General features: G+C 43.6%; 2 protein-coding genes across 2 annotated transcripts; both read left to right on the top strand.

The window, feature by feature from the left end:
* Nucleotides 1-2,450: 2,450 nt before the first annotated feature.
* Nucleotides 2,451-8,267, top strand: LOC148141017 (uncharacterized). The gene is made up of 2 exons (XM_087978751.1): nt 2,451-2,466; nt 4,393-8,267. Exons 1-2 carry the CDS (start codon nt 2,464-2,466, stop codon nt 5,410-5,412), a joined length of 1,023 nt encoding a protein of 340 aa, XP_087834877.1. The 5' UTR covers nt 2,451-2,463; the 3' UTR covers nt 5,413-8,267.
* A 3,049-nt stretch (nt 8,268-11,316) lies between these two features.
* LOC148141016 (uncharacterized) lies at nt 11,317-17,375 on the top strand. Its single transcript, XM_087978736.1, has 2 exons — nt 11,317-11,515; nt 14,347-17,375. The coding sequence occupies exon 2, from the start codon at nt 14,793-14,795 to the stop codon at nt 16,062-16,064; it is 1,272 nt and encodes a 423-aa protein (XP_087834862.1). The 5' UTR covers nt 11,317-11,515; nt 14,347-14,792; the 3' UTR covers nt 16,065-17,375.
* Nucleotides 17,376-17,646: the final 271 nt, after the last annotated feature.

The raw sequence follows: 17,646 nt of genomic DNA, 5'->3' as shown, positions 1-17,646 counted from the left end.
TGTGTACGTTAAGTGCATTAGTCAAGGGAAATGTAGAGTAATTGGGAGTGGGTCGGGGTGGGTTCCTCTTCGGAAAGTCATTATGGACTTGTTGGGTCTAATGGCCTGTTTTCACACTGTAGAGATTCTATGATTAAACAATGAAGAACTTGCAACCCCGAGCTAAGCTTTTTCAGTACAGTTACAACCCTGGCATCTACTCAACAATGTGGAAAATCTCCCAGGTACGCCTTGTACAAAATATCAAAACAAATCCAATCCAGCTAACTACCTCTCCATGAGTCTTCTCTCAACCATCAGGAAAGTGATGGAAGGGGTCATCAAGCAGCAACTGCTCAGCAACAACCTGTTCAGTGACTCCCTATTTGGGTTCCGTCAGGGCCACTCAGTTCCTGACCTCATTGCAACCTTGGTTCAAATAAGGACAAAAATGATTTCCATTGGTGAGATCAGAGTGACAGCCCTTGACATCAAGGCCACATTTGACCAAGTGTGCCATCAAGGATCTTTAGCACAGCTGGCATTAATGGATAGCAGGGGGAAAACTCCACACTGATTGGTGTCATTAACTGTCATTCAGGAGGATGTTTATTGTTGTTAGAGGTCAGTCATCTCAGCTTCAAAACACCTGCAGGAGATCGTCAGGGTAGTGTCCTTGGTTCAACTATCTTCTATCTGATAATCTGCCTCCACCATCAGGTCAAACAGTGGATGTTTGCTGAAGATTGCACAATTTTTAACACCATTCATGACTTCTCAGATACTAAAGCAGTCCATGTTCAAGTGCAACAGAACAGGCTTGGGCCGACAAATGGCAATTAAAACTTGAGTCATACAAATGCCAAGGAATGACCATCTCTGACAAGAGATGATCTAACCACTGCTGCTTGACATTCAATGGCATTACTAGCACTGAATCTCCCACTGTCAACATCCTGGAGGTTACCATTGACCAGAAACTCAACTGGATTCACCATATAAATACAGTGGCTACTACAACAGGTCAGAAGCTAGGAATACTGTGGCAAGTAACTCACCTGACTTCCCTATGCATGTCCACCATCTACAAGGCGCAAGTCAGGGGTGTGATAGAAATTCTCCACTTGCCTGAATGAGTGCTCACCAACAACACTCAAGAAGCAAGACAATTATCCAGGCCAACGTAGCCCACTTGATTGGCACCACATTCACAAATATTGATTCTGTCCACTACTGATGCTCAGCAACAGCAATGTGTACTAACTATAAATGCACTGCAGAAATTTGCTACAGATTCTTAGACAGCACCTTCCAAACCCACAACCACTTGCATCTAGAAGGACAAGGGCAGCACAGATGGGAACACCACCACCTACAGGTTCCTCTCCACAGAACTCACCATCTTGACTTGGAAATTTATCACCGTTCTTTCACTGTCACTGGGTCAAAATCCTGGAATTCCCTTCATAACAGCATTGGGAATATATTTACAGTATGTGGACTCCAGCGGTTCAAGAGGGCAGCTCACCACCATCTTCTTGAGAACAACTGGGGACAGGCAATAAACTGGGCCAAATAGTGATGCCCACACCCTACATGAGTGAGTTAAAAAAACACTTGGACATCACACCCATATTCAGGGAAGGTGGATGAGTGAACTGGTCAGCTGATTAGGAAAGAAATCTGTCCCTTGCGTGGCTGCTGCCACCATTTCATGTACCACACATTAAGGTACCACACAATGTTGTTTATTGATGCCTGTGTCTCTCTGAGGCAGCTCACAGATAGAAGCAAGTGTGATGTTGAAGAATTATTGTAGGTACCAGTTGCACTGGGGGATGGATCACAGCACAGAAAGAATGGCCACTATCATCCACAGGGCCAAGATTTTTAGTTTTAGTTTTCAGTAGCAGTTACTGGGTCTTGAAGTCGGGTTAGGACGCTGCTGTACATCCCTTTCTGCTACGCTCTCTGAGTTTTCATTTAATGTTCCTCCTCCTGGACTGGGGAATTGCCTTTGTGACAAACTGTTTTCTGAACTTGTATTTATCCAAGTGTGTGTTTATGGGTTGTTACTATATCCAAACCGTTAATCAAGAGTAGTTCATAATCTAATATAGAGTTATGTTGTTCGAATTTCTTCTTTCCTTTGTTGCATAATGATAGTGTATGAATAAAATGTGTTTTGCTTCTAATCTAAAACTTTGTCCAAACGAATTACATATGGAATGCAACGGCTGGCTCTTGCCTTTAAAATAAGAAAATGTTAGGGTTTAGGCTACCTTCTTAGTATATTTTGAGGGTGTTTTGGTCTAGTCCATAACGCCTTTCCCCGGTCAGTTTCCCAGTTTCATGTTGCTCCAGAAATATTTGGATTGACTGTGAGAGACGTCAATCAGAGAGCCCACCCACTCTGCACATTGTCTCCTCTTCCTCTTCCAGAGCTGGTTCACTTCCTATAGGGACTGAAAACCAAGTGAGGAGATGGTGAGTGAAGGAGCAGCTTTTATACAAATTGTATCCCATAATATCCACACCAATCTTCAGGCAGTCTGACTATCCTGTGGGCAGTCAGGGGTGGAAATGTCCCTTATGCTGTGTGAGAAGATCCAGCTGAGAGAGCTGTTTACTCGGTGCTTTGTGCTGAACTGTGTGACTGGAGCTGTGTGTTAGATATTGAGTGTGTTTATTGGAAGCATTTCCCTCTGATTTCCAGGCTGAGCTTTGTTGATGGCTCATTCCTGAATATGGGAGGGTGAGGTTTAATTATCTGGAGGTGCAGAGTGCCTGAGGATTCTTACAGATTTTGTTGAGTGTGTGTGCATTGGGAGCTGTTTATTATCCTATGAACTGGGAATGGTCAGTTCTGTCTGTGACTTTTCCTGTCTTTTCAAATCCTTCCAAGATATAAGACTGTAACCTCCTCAGAGAAGAAAACAATGACTTTTGCAACCACCAGACCCAAAAGAATGTGACAGCCAACAAAGTACACTTGTAGTGAGCTGACTGTTTCAATGCAGGAAATATGACAGTCAATATGCATATAATAAGCTGCCAGATTCAGCTATTTGATAATGACCAGAACATTTTCTTTACTGGTGATGACTGAGAGATTAGTGTTGGCCAGGACACCAGGGGTAACTTCCTGTTCTCCTGTAAAACAGTGCATTGGGATCTTTTACACGCACTGCAGAGAGAGCAGAAGGGCCTGTTTTAAAATCTCTTCTGAAAGGCGGCTCCTCTGACTTGTGGTTCTGCCTCACTCCCTTTATGCTGGATTATTTGATGTCTGTGTTTGATCCTGTGAAGGGTTCTCCATTACCGCCCTTGGTTCTCACTGTCATTCACACTGTTGTCAAGAACAGGGTGAACAGGAAAGGGACAAGATTCACTCACAGGAGGCACCAGTAACACTCTGCCTCAGCCCATTTACTGCCGCAAGCCTCATCCACATCTCTGTAGGCCTTAGACTGAATTATTTCAATGTTTTCCTGTGCTATCATATCTTACTCTATAAACCTGAGCATTTCCACAACTGCTGCTGCGGTCCTAACTGACATCAAGATCCATTAATCAATCACCCCTGTGCTCACTGATCTACATTGGTTTCTGGTTACAGGAACACCTAAGCAACACCTTAGTTTTAAAATTTTCTTCCTTGTTTTCAAATTCCTCCATGACTTTGCCCCTCTCTATCTCCATAATCTCTATAACAGTTCAGCTGCCAAACTTAGGGATACATTTGTTGAAGAATCCTTTAAGATATTCTTTAAAGATTTTACCTTAAGTCCTTGACCTTTCCCAAAAGCCTGAGTTTGGATTTGACAATTTTGCCCACTGTAGCTGATGGCTGAATTTGGGATGGACAGTCTGAGTGAATGCAGTGCATCTAATTTCCAAGATAAATCAACTGCACTAAAGCAATATTTCCTTCAGCTCCCAGCACCTCCTACCCAGTGAGTTTTCTTCAAGTCATTTTGTAAAACGAGGGAAGAAATTTCAACTCTCCATTGAATTAAAATTTCTCCAGAGTCCTTTTTTACATTAAACACATGGTCCAAGGGTTTAACTGGTCATCAGCAGCTTTAATCAAGCTCATAGTGAATTGAAAATACATTTTACCCTCCCCCCCGACTGTCTTTTCCGTTGCACTCGTGGTATCTGGGAAGATGGGTCTGAGTGGAGGAAAGAAAGGAGCCACATTGTCTGCTCCTGGTCCAGTGTCTCTGTTGGAAATAGAGGGTGTGTGACAGTCAAGTGAGGAAGAAGAAAGGACTTGTATCTTATCCCACCCACTCAGCGAATGGCAGACTGGCACTCACTGTGGAACAATCTCTAACTGAGGAGTCAGCCCCTTCAGCAAAGGAGGAGAGGGAGTTGGAGGAAATCATGTTTCCTTTTCCTGTTTTACAGAAGGATTGCACCGTACTACACCAGAGAGGGTGCACAGCACAGATAGATCCCGAACTATCATCCAAGGAACAACTGCACAACGACATGAACGAGAAACCAGTTGAGTATGAGGAACATGACCAGGATTGCACACAGACATCAACAGTCATGAATCACCAACATATTCAAGGAGATGAGAAACTATTCAGGTGTGAGTTGTGTGAAAAGGCATTCTCGAAATCGTGGAACCTCCACAGGCACCGACGCACACACACCGGAGAGAAACCCTTCACATGTGAGGTCTGTGACCAATCCTTTGCACAGTTATCAACCCTTCACACACACCGGCGCATTCACACAGGGGAGAGACCATTCAATTGCAACGTGTGTAATAAATCATTCTCACATTCATCCACTCTCCGTGAACACCAACGCATTCACACAGGAGAGAAACCATTCAAATGTGATGTGTGCAACAAATCATTCTTGGACTCATCATCACTCCGTGTACATCAACGTGTTCACACTGGAGAGAAACCATTCACATGTGAGGTGTGTGATAAATCATTTGCACAGTTATCGACACTACGTGCACACCAACGTATTCACACCGGGGAGAAACCAGTCAAGTGTGAGGTGTGTGATAAATCCTTTTCACAGTTAGGGAGTCTTCTGGTCCATCAGAAGATCCACACAGGGGAGAAACCCTTCAAGTGTGAGGTTTGTGGTAAAGCTTTTGTGAGATCTTCAAGCCTCCTGATACACCAGATGATTCACACTGGAGAGAAACCCTTCCAATGTGGGGCTTGTGAAATGTCTTTCATCCAGTCCTCTGATCTCCTGAGGCACCAGAGGATTCACACAGGAGAGAAACCCTTCAAATGTGACCTGTGTGACCGAGCCTTCAGACAGTTATCGACCCTTGTGGATCACCGGCGTATTCACACGGGGGAGAAACAATTCCCATGTGAGGTGTGTGACAAATCTTTCTCGAGGTCCTCGTACCTCCTGCGACATCAGAGGATTCACACAGGGGAGTGATCTTTCAGCTGAGGAGTTTATGAAAATTCTTTCACTAAATCTCCAATTTGCTAAAACATCAACGGCGTCACATTGATGAGAAATGAAGGAGTTTTTTTTATCTGTGTTAGTTCCGCCATGAAGACTCCACACAATTGTTGAATCTCTCACAGCAGTGCTTTTCAAAGCTTTTACGATTGTAACCCATTTTGAGAGTTGAAAATTGCCGCAACCCGTCAGTGAGTGGTCTGGGGAATGGGGGATTGGCAGGCTGAAGGAGGACCTGGGAGAGATTGGGAAGGAGAGCTGGCCATAGCTACCTCAGAGAGTGCAATCCCAAAATTCCAACTCATGACCTTTACCCCTGGGGAAGACCCCTTGTGTCAGAGTCTCTGATGTCACATGGACACAAACCCTACCAGTGTGATGTGTTGGGATTGTTTTGCCCCCTCTCACGATATACTGATGAATCCACATGACCTTGTAGCTGGGGTCACCTGCTTCCATTGCACTGAGAGCTGTCTGTGTTGTCTGTCCTCCAGTGATCACACAGGGCAGCTGCCATTCCAAAACACTGTCTCTTTCAGGAGTATCTGCTCTGTCCAAACTTTCCATGATATTTAAAACATCTATCAAATCTCCTCTTAACCTTCTCCAAGGAAAACAGCTCTAATTTCTCAATCCATCTGTGTCCTCATCCCTGCAACTAAATTCCCTTCAATTTTTTTCTGCACCTTCCCTAATATCTTCACATCCTTCCTAAAATGTGGTGCCCAAACTGGTTGGAGTACTCCAGTAGGGGCTGAACCAGTGTTTTACACAGTTCAAACATACAATTCTTTGTTTTTGTACTCAAAGTCCATGTTGATAAAGTCCAGGTTTTATTAACCACTCTCTCAACCAGCTTCAATGATTTGTGCCCAGGTAAACCCAGATCCTTCTGCTCCGGCCCCTCCTTAAGAATTGTGCCTTTATTTTATATGAGCTCCTTCAACCAAAATAAATCACTTCATACTTCACTGCATTAAATTTTATCTGACACTTGTCCATCAGTGGCAACAGCTACACTCCTCACAGTTCACATCATCTCCCAAGTTTTGTATCATCTGTAAGTATTGAAATTGTTGTGTGTATACCAAGACCTAGCTCATTAATTTATATTAGGAAGAGCAGGGTTCCTAACTGACCTCTGGGATATGCAGCAATAAACCATCCTTCCATCCAGGAAACATCCATTAAGTGTTTTCCATCACTTGGCCTGTTTATAGTTACTTCTCTTATTTTATTCTCTGACCTCTAACTTTGCTGACAAATCGTTTGTCTTGCACTTTATCAAACTCAAGGAAGCGAGTTCAGTACAATTTACTGTGAACATATTTGTGCTGGTTTCCTTTCATTAATCTGAATTTGTCCAAGTGATTTCATTTTGTCCTGAACTGTCATTTTTAGAAGCTTCCAAATCACCAATGTTAAACCCACTGACCTGACTGACAGTTGAGTTTATTACCAAGTGCGTTGTTTGAAGAGGGTGTACTTTGTACAAAGCTGACACCACTCCTGACTGGCTAGTATCACCACAATTTCTACTCTCTATATCTTGATTGTACCTGAACTAATTCCTCTTTAAAACCATCCATTGTTCAGTTACCATTTCTTCTGACATTCTTTTATTAAAATCTATATGGTCAGATCTGTAATTATCTCTTTGCAGTTGGTTCTCCCCCAGTTAATTATTTGTATTATGAATTGTTTCTTTGTCCTTCTACATAGCTCCACCTAAACCTTCAGATACAATTATCTGAGCCCTGAACATAACCCAAATACCACTTAGTGTTGTTCATTGACATCCTTGACCCTGACACCACAGATGTAACATACCATCGTGGACAGAAACATTTGTTTGTTCCCAGAACTATCAAGCCTCCTGTCATGATTGCTCTTCCAGTCTTCTGTGGACCTCCCTGTACAGCTGAGGCAGCTGTGGTGCTATGGACACGCCAGGTCAGCCATTACTGTGATCAGGATTCAGAGCTCAATACTGGTTAGAGAGTGAGATACATTCAGGGGTCTTACACTATTTGCCTTCCTGACACTTCCTAAACCCACCGCTGAACAGCCTGGATCCAATTCTAATGCGGTGAACATTGTGCTTGCAAGTCTTGGGAGTTGGTAAGGTGTAGAATTGGAGCCTGCTTTCGTTGGGGATAAGAATGATAGATAGACCCTCTTCAGGTGACGGGTGTTTGACTAATACTATGGGGAATGTCTGTACTCACCTGTGTGGGAGGATACTATCCTGAGTAAGGGAGAGGGAGTATGGGAGGCAGAGTGGCTCAGTGGTTAGCACTGCTGCCTCACAGTGCCAGGGACCGGGTTCAATTCCCACCTCAGGTGACTGTCTGTGTGGAGTTTGCACATTCTCCCTGTGTCTGCGTGGGTTTCCTCCGGGTGCTCCGGTTTCCTCCCACAGTCCAAAGATGTGCAGGTCAGGTGAATTGGCCATGCTAAATTGCCCATAATGTTAGATGCATTAGTTAACGGGAATGGGTCTGGGTGGGTTATCCTTCGGACGGTTGGTGTAGACTTGTTGGGCTGCAGGGCCTATTTCAATACTGTAGGGAATCTGATCTAAACAAGTTCTGACAGATCTGCGTTTACTCAGTCCATCGTACCTCAGTGTAATAACTGACATGTTCACCTTATGCTGTTCCAAGTTTCATTTCATCTTCTGGGAGAGATCTTGAGTCATTTTCAAATGCATTGTTATTTTGGTTGATTTGTACTTTGATTTACGGTAGATGTTGTCTTGTTGTTTGTTGCTTTTTCAATCTTCTCTATAGATGTATATCTTCCAATAAATTCACTGTTTAGCTTCAGCCAAGTGACCACATTTCTTAGCCTGATGTGTTCCTATTCACTGAAATACGTGCAATCCTACAGTAAGTCTGGTATGTGCAATATGTTGGTCAATGTCACTATGAGCTTTATACATCCAGGGGTTTATAATTTACATTTCTCAAGAAGCATCCATAATCATAAGAAAGGAAATCTTGTATTAACGTATCAACTTTCATAACTTTAGTGCATCATCAAAAAGCACATTAGAGCCAATGAAGTGAAGGGTTGTAAGTAACTGATTTTATAAATTGTATGTTCCCAAGAGCAATGACATGTATGACTCTGAGAGTCTCAGTGCTCAAGTTTCTGCAGGGAGCCAAAAACCCACAAAGTTCTACCTCAGGGATGAGAGTGCTAACTAAGCCACAACTGACAACAACCTCTAATACTCTGTTCGATGAGATCAGTTTTGAAACTGTTAAGTCCAAAGGATGCTTTTCTCTCTGTAAACTGTCAGCCTGAAAGTTTGATTTGATTTAAAGTGGGATCTTGTTAGAGCTTCAGGTCAGTGTTAGACCATAAGACAGAGGAGCAGAAATTAGGCCATTCAGCCCATCGAGTCTGCACTGCCGTTCAATCATGGCTGATAAGTTTCTCGACCCCATTCTCCCTCCTCTCCCTGTAACCCTTGATCCTCTTGATACTCAAGAACCGATCTATCTCAGTCTTAAATATACTCAATGACCTGGTCTCCACAGCCTCCTATGGCAGTGATTTCCACAGGTTCACCACTCTCTGGCTGGAGAAGTTTCTCCTTATCTCCGTTCTAGAAGGTCTTCCATTTACTCTAAGGCTGTGCCCTCGGGTCCCGGTCTCTCTTCCCAACATCTACTCTGTTCAGGCCATTCAGTATTCTGTATGTTTCAATTAGATCTCCCCTCATCCTTCTAAACTCCATCGGGTATAGACCCAGAATACTCAAACGTTCCTCATATGTTAAGGTTTACATTCCTGGGACCATTCTCATGAGCCTCCTCTGAATATGCTCCAGGGTCAGTACATCCTTCCTGAGGTATGGGGCCCAGAACTGTGCACAGTACTCGAAATGTGTCTGACTAGAGCCTTATAGAGACTCTGAAGCACATCCCTGCTTTTATATTCAAGTCCTCTCAAAGTAAATGCCATCATTGCATTTGTCTGCCTCACTCTTGACTCAACCTGCAGGGTTAGTTTGAGAGAATGCTGGACTAGAACTCCCAAGTCTCTTTGCACTTCAGACTTCTGAAATTTCTCCCCATTTAGAAAATAGTTCCTGCCTGTATTCTTCCTACCAAAGTGCATGACCTCACACTTTCCCATGTTGTACTCCATCTGACACTTCTTTGCCCACTCTCCTAACCTGTCAACATTTTTCTGCAACCTCCTCAATGCTACCTGTCCCTCTATCTATCTTTGTATCACCTGCAAACTTAGCCAGAATGCTCTCATCTCAGTTCCTCCCTTTAGATCGTTAATGTATAAAGCGAAAAGTTATGGTCCCAACACTGAGCCTTGCCAAACACCACTCGTCACTGGCTGCCATCCTGAGAAGGACTCTTTTAACCCAATTTTTGCTTTCTGCCAGACAGCCAGGCTTCTATTCACACTGGCAACTGGCCCTTATCTCAAGTGCAGTACCTTGTCAAAGGCTTCTTGACATTGGCCCTCCTTGATCTAACCTGCTCGTTACTTCCTCAAAGAATTCTACAAAGTGTTGTCTTTATGTCTAGGTTTTTAAAGTTGTGAAAACTGGTAAAGTCCTTGAAGTCAGGAGAAGGGAAACTGATGGAGAAAAGTGGTTAGACTGCAGGATTGAGCAACAACCTACGACTTTGATACTGGTAGAGGATCCTCAGGTCAACCAAAATAAAACAAACATCCTAAATCCCATAGGCTCAAGAACAGCCACACTCCAGAACAACCATCTCCCCTCTGACAATCCTGGTTTTTCTCAATCAGACTGAGCTGCAATGCACTCTCCAACTGTAAGATGTGCTGTGTCTGGAAAACTTCCCTTATTTTCCCTTGGCCTGCTCTGAAATGCACCATCTGACAGGAGTACAGGCAAGTCAGGGTGATTGAGGCAGGTGAGTCTTGATCCTGATGCGGGTATGAGTCATCCATGTAAGTCAAAACTGTTCCTGAATCTCTCTCTTCAGATGTTGTTCCTCTCTCCTTTGAATCTGCTACTTTCATCCCTTTCCTATAACAGCAAACCTTGAGCCATCAAGTCTTGCGAGCAATGGTCCTAACCCACCATTCCTCATCAAAGATCTTCAATGTGAAGTCACCTATAAATTGTGAAAGGGGACATTTGTTGGGTGAGAGGTGAGGGGCGAAGTGAAATATCATGCAAAGAATGTGTCATCAGGCAAGGTCAAAAGGATCACAGAAATGTCTGCTGCAGAGTGAAAGAACAGTCAGTCCTCCAGTCAAAGTCCCTCAGCTAAGTTAACTCTCCAAATACAGGTGTGCCCAGAACACAGAGTCACTCCAGGTGCCAAAATCTCCTTTGGTCTCAAATGTCACTCCTTCCTGTGCCCATCTATACTGTGCATGTCATGATCCCACCACTGTGCATCATCACTGACTTGGACGCTGTGGAGTTTCCTCTTCTGGACTGCTGTAAAACACACACATTGGACATCCCACACTGATGTCAGTTTGAAAGTCTACTCCTAAACTAGAAATCTCTGTGAAATATTTACCAGGAGAACTGAGACAGCAGCTGCAATAAGTGAGGTTTTATTCAGATGGGACAATGACAAGTTTAAATCTCCACCTGATCTGCTGCTCAAAGTCACCTCCATTTCCCCGGTCAGTTTCCCAAGTTTCACGAATCACATGTTGCTCCAGAAATATTTGGATTGACTGTGAGAGACGTCAATCAGAGAGTCCACCCACTCTGCCCATTGTCTCCTCTTCCTCTTCCAGAGCTGGTTCACTTCCTATAGGGACTGAAAACCAAGTGAGGAGATGGTGAGTGAAGGAGCAGCTTTTATACAAATTGTATCCCATAATATCCACACCAATCTTCAGGCAGTCTGACTATCCTGTGGGCAGTCAGGGGTGGAAATGTCCCTAATGCTGTGTGAGAAGACCCAGCTGAGAGAGCTGTTTACTCGGTGCTTTGTGCTGAACTGTGTGACTGGAGCTGTGTGTTGGATATTGAGTGTGTTTATTGGAAGCATTTCCCTCTGATTTCCAGGCTGGGTTTTGTTGATGGCTCATTCCTGAATATGAGAAGGTGAGGTGTCATTATCTGGGAGGTGCAGAGTGTTTGAGTATTCTTAATGATTTCCTATTGTTGAGTTCTGTGTGTTGGGAGCTGTTTATTATCCTATGGACTGCAGATGGTTAGTTCTGTCTGTCTATTGGGATCTGGATGTTGCCTCTCTCTTTCAATCCATTCGTGAGCTCCCACTTTCCTATCATTGGAACCTCCTGTCCCAGATACCAGATATCAGTACTGTCTGTACCGTGTTCTCCCCAGCCTAGGTAAACTGCACCACCATCTCCTGGGCTTTGGCTAAGAATGGTTTTCAATCAGTTCTTATGGAGGCAGAATCTCACCTTAAGTAAATCTTGCATTGTGCAATTTGGCACTAACAGTATGCTGAACAGGATAGATTTTGAATGATCTAATAACTAAAAACTATGTATCTAGAAGGCACTGGGGAACAACCACAATCTGTACATCATATATCCTTACTCTGCCATTACCATCAAACCAGGGATCATCCCTGATTCAATGGACAGTGCAGCAAGGTGTGTCAGGAGCAGCATCAGGCATTCCTAAAAATGAAGTGTCAACCTGGTGAATTTACAAAAGAGGACTTCTTGTGTGCCAGAACATGCTATTCAGCTCCTCGAACATGCTCCACCATTCAATCAGATAATGTCTGATCTGATAAAAAGTATACGTTACTGCTAATGCCTCATAGCCTCTGATTCCATTGTTAGTAAAAAAAAGTTTATCAAACTCTGCATTAAAAATATGCAATGGCTCTGCCTCTACTGCTCTCATAGGAAAGGGAATTCACAGACAAAGAACCCTTTGAGAGAAAACATTTCTATTGTGAAAGGCAGACTTCTTTCTAAATCATGACACGAAGTCTCTGCCACAACCCTTTCAGCATTCACCCTGTTAAGTTCTCTCAGGAGACACACATCTTACATGTACTGAAAGTCTGTGCTGAGTGCCAGCTGCAACCCTTTCCAAACTGTTCCAGTACACCCACAACGGTGCTATCTACCCAAGAATGTGCAAAATTACCCAGTAGAGGTTTACAAAATTATGAGGGGCATGGATAAAATAAATGGACAAAGTCTTTTCCCTGGGGTGGGAGAGTCCAGAACTAGAGGGCATAGGTTTAGGGTGAGAGAGGAAAGATATAAAAGGGACCTATGGGGCAACGTTTTCACGCAGAGGGTGGTACGTGAATGGAATGAGCTGTCAAAGGAAGGAGGCTGGTACAATTGCAACATTTAAAAGGCACTTGGATGAGTATATGAATAGGAAGGATTTGGAGAGATATGAGCCGGGTGCTGGCAGGTGGGACTAGATTGGGTTGGGATATCTGGTTAGCATGGACGGGTTGGACCGAAGGGTCTGTTTCCATGCTGTACATCTCTATGACACTATGACTCTATAAAGCCTGTCTACACAAATCAACCATGCAAATTATTGCCTCATCAATCTACTCCCTGTCATCATCAAAGTGACAATAGGTGCCATTGACATTGCTATCAGCAGAATTTAGAAAACAGTAATGTAAACACTGATGCTCACTTAGACTTCCTGCATTACTTGGCTTCTGACCTCATTACACTTGGTTCAAAAGTGGACAAAAGTGCTGAACTCAAGAGATAACATGAGAATGATGGCCCAAATACCAAGGCAGCATTTGACCAAGTCTGACATCAAGGAGCCTTGACAAAACTGGAGTCAATGGGAATAAGAGTGGAATAACACTCCATTGCTTGGAGTCATTCCTAGCTCACTGATAGGTGAATGTGGCTGATGAGCTCAGTCATCTGAGCCCCAGGACTTAATTCCAAAGTTCCTTAGGGTAGTGTCCAACCATCTTTTGCAGCTTCATTTATGATCAGAAGTGGGAATGTTCGCTGATGATTCCACAATGTTGAGCATCATTTGCAACTCCCCAGATACAAAAGCATTGATGTGCAGAAAGACCTGAATAACATTCAGGCTTGACACAACAGGTGGCAAGTAACAGGTAAGTAACATTCATGACACACAAGCCAGGCAATGACCATCTCCACAGGAGAGAATTTGACCTTGAAATTTAATGGCATTGCCATAGTTAAATCCCCACAATCAACATCCTAAGGGCTACCATTGACCAGAACTTGAACTTGACCAGCCAGATAAATACTGTGACCACAAGAGCAGGTCAGAGACAAGGAATCCTACAACAAGTAACTCACCTCCCAACTCCCCAAAACCTGTCCGCTATTTACAAGGTACAAATAAGGAGTGTGATGGAATACTCCCCACTTGCCTGGCTAAGGGCATTGCCAGCAACACCCAAGATGCCAGACACCAACCAGCATAAAGCAACCCCATGATAGAAATCCCAGCGACCACCTTAAACATTGACTCACTTCAGCAGAGATGCACAGTGGCAGCAGCATATAGCATCCACAATATGCATAACAGTATCTCATTTGTGAGGACCTACCAAACCCATTATCTCTATCACCTCTAGAAGGACAAGGAAGCAGATGCATGAAAACACCATCAATTGTAAGTTCCCCAACCATGCTTACATGGAAGTATATTGCCATGCCTTCATTGTAGCTGAGTCAATGTTCTTGACCTCCCTTCCTAACAGCACTTTGTGTGTCCTTACAGTACAATGAATTCACAAAATCAAAAAGGTGGCTGAGTCCACCTACCTGAGTGCAGTTTCAGATGGGCAATAAATACTGTCCCAAGTCAGTCATGCACAAATCCTGTGGACATATAAATTAAAAATAAATCAGGAGTCAGCCCTTTTAGCAAAGGAGAAGAATGAATTGGAGGAAATCATGTTTCCTTTTCCTGTTTTACAGAATGATTGCATTGTACTGCACCAGAGAATACAGAGAAGATAGACACCACAGATAGATCCTGCCTATCACAGCTGTGGGAAGACAGCCCGTCCCTTCACAGTATTGGTCAACACTGAGAAGGTTGGGCAGTAAAACCGTCATCTGAAAATCGGTCAGGTCAGGGGAGCTTTGACATATCATTGGATCTGAAACTGTCAGTGGTGTGGAGCCTTCCATAGAACCAACCTTTCTGAAGGTTCGGCTATGCGTGATCAGTCAGGGTGAGGCTGGGAGGAAGAGGAAGTGGCTACAAGTGTGGTGAGAGCTTCAGTCATTCATCGAGCCTCAGACATTCATTGAGCCTCAAGAACTACTGACTCATTCCAACAGGTGAGAGAGTGTTAAAGTGTGAGGTTTACCTACCGCAGGATCATCTATTATAAGACTGTTAACACAAGAATAGCGACATGGAAGAGAAACCATTTAATTTTGAGGTCTGCAATCCAGCCTTTACACAGACGTTAACACTCATGAATCACCAGTGGAACTACATTGGCAAAAAGCCATTTAAGTGTGAGCTTTGCAATAAGTGCTTTGCCCAGTCATCAGGCCTGAGTTATCACCGGCATGTTCATACTGGAGAGAAACCATTCACATGTGAAATGTGTAATAAGTCATTTCCATCATCTTCGACTCTCTGCCGACACCAACGCATTCACACAGGGGAGAAACCTTTCTCATGTGGGATGTGTAACAAATCATTCTCAAGATCATCACACTTAAGCACACACCAGCGCATTCACACAGGAGAGAAACCATTCATTTGTGAGGTGTGTGACAAATCGTTCTCTCAGTTAGGGATCCTGCAGACACACCAACGCATTCACACAGGGAGAAAACCATTCACCTGTAAGGAGTGTGACAAATCATTCTCAGTGTCATCACACCTCCATGTACACCAACGTATTCACACAGGGGAGAAACCGTTCACATGTAAGGAGTGTGACAAATCATTTTCACAATTATCGCACCTCAGCATGCATCAACGGACTCACACGGGGGAGAAACCATTCAAGTGTGAGGCATGTGACAAATTGTTCTCGCTGTCGTCATCTCTCCGTACACACCAACACATTCACACCAAGGAGAAGCCATTCAAATGTGAGATGTGTGCAAAATCATTCTCAGAAGCAGGGAACCTCCGCATGCACAAACGTATCCACACAGGGGAGAAACCTTTCCAATGTGAGGTGTGTGACAAAGCATTCTCACAGTCATCGAGACTCCTGCGGCATCAGAGGATCCATACAGGGGAAAAACCATTTGTATGCGAGGAATGTGACAAATCATTCTCCGACTTAGCAGGTCTTCGCGTACACCGACGCATTCACACCAGTGAGAAACCATTCACTTGTGAGGTATGTGAGAAATCATTCTCACAGTCATCGCACCTCCGTAAACATGAACGCATTCACACTGGAGAGAAACCTTCCAAGTGTGAGGTGTGTTACAAATCATTCTCGGACTTAGCTGCCCTCCACGTACACAGACGCATTCACACAGGCGAGAAACCATTCACATGCGAGGTGTGTGACAAATCATTCTCTCAGTCATCGAGCCTCAATGTACACCAACGCATTCACACAGGGGAGAAACCGTTCAAGTGTGACATGTGTGACAAATCATTCCGGGTTTCATCGAAACTTCTGCGCCATCTAAGGATCCACACAGGAGATTAACCATGCACTCTCTTGTGGTTTATGATAAAGGAATTGTGACATGTTTAAGCCCCCCCCAGTCACCACTGGATTCACCCCGATTAGAAATTGATCCTGGCACCTCAATGCATTCACACTGGAAAGAAACACTATCCATATATGTTCAACACTGATACCTTCACACAGTTGTGAGAAGTCTCAGAACATCAACAAATTGAAAACATGTGAACCTGTACACAGTCTCACTGTGCAGGATGTTCAGTGGGACTGGGACACAGAACAAGAAGCAGCTTTCACTCCCATCAAACAACTAGTGATGACATCACCAGTGCTGAGGGATTATGATGTAACAATGGAGTGACCCTGCAGTGTGATGTCAGTGAAACAGGACTTGGAGTAACCCCCAGGCAGTGAGGACAACCCGCTGTGTTTGTATCCAGAGGGTTTACACAAACTGAACAACACTGTGTACAGATTGAAAAAGAGAAACTCGACATTGTCTTTACTTGCAAGCCTTTCAACCAGTCCCTGTTTGGAGAGAAAGAGTGATGGTCAAGTCTGACGTCAAGTTTCTTAAACTCCTTCTCTCTGCTCCAAAGCATTTGCAAGTGATGTCACTTCATTTGCAGAGATATGACTTCGGACTATGTAGCTGAACACTTTCAAGATTCTATGTGCAATTCAAGGCATACCCAAACTCTGACTGTGAAATATGAGATATATCTGGTCAATATCTGTAAAATAACTTGCAAATGATATTGCAGAATGTTTTTCCTTTTGTTATGAGAAGAGGGGATATTTTGATAAATTCCTTTATGCACTGTACCTAGTCATTTTATGTGATTTCTGATGTCATATGCAATTAAAATTTGAGGACAGTGATCCAAATGTTAACAATATGAATTTCCTGAAACTTGGGAAGTGGACCGATGAAACGGGAGTGACATTGAGCAGCAGATTAAGTCCAGATTTAAACTTATACCATCTGAATAAAACCTCACTTATTGCAGCTGCTGTCTCAGTTCACCTGGTAAATGTTTGACAGAGATTTTGAGTGTGAAAATAACATTCTTCATCCTCAGAGGATTTCAAATTGACATCATCAGTGTGGGATGTGTGGCCTCAGAAGTGTTTGACAGCAGATCAGAAGCAGAAGACCCACAGCATCCAAGGCAGCAATGATGTGCAGTTGTGGGATCAGCACATGCATGTGTGTGTCACCAAAGTCTTACCAGACCATAGAGGCTGCTTTCATATTAGAGAGAGAGAGAAGCAACTGATGGGGATTTAGCCTGAGGGCCACCAGATCTCAGGCGAGGGAAGAGGTTGAGAAGGAGAGTCCTTCATGGTAACCTCAAGCTGGTGATGGGAACTGAACCCACACTGTTGGCATCACCAACTGAGCAAAACAGATTCCCAATTGGCACATGCAGAGGAGGGACAGACATAGGAAAGATGAGCACAAGGTGAAGGGGACACTTTTCTCCAAGCTGTCTATCTTTCTTGCACTTTCTAGGTCAAATTAGTTCTTAACTTAAAGATTTGTTAACTTTTATTTAAAAAAATAAATTGAAGCCGAGAGTATTGATCTATTTAATAACAC

This window comes from Chiloscyllium plagiosum, unplaced genomic scaffold (genome assembly GCF_037043375.1).
Source record: "Chiloscyllium plagiosum isolate Xiang-an unplaced genomic scaffold, Cpla_swu_hap1 HiC_scaffold_35, whole genome shotgun sequence".
Classification (NCBI taxonomy): Eukaryota; Metazoa; Chordata; class Chondrichthyes; order Orectolobiformes; family Hemiscylliidae; genus Chiloscyllium; species Chiloscyllium plagiosum.
Note: the sequence above shows the minus strand (reverse complement) of the source record. Positions and strands in the feature narration are given on the sequence as shown.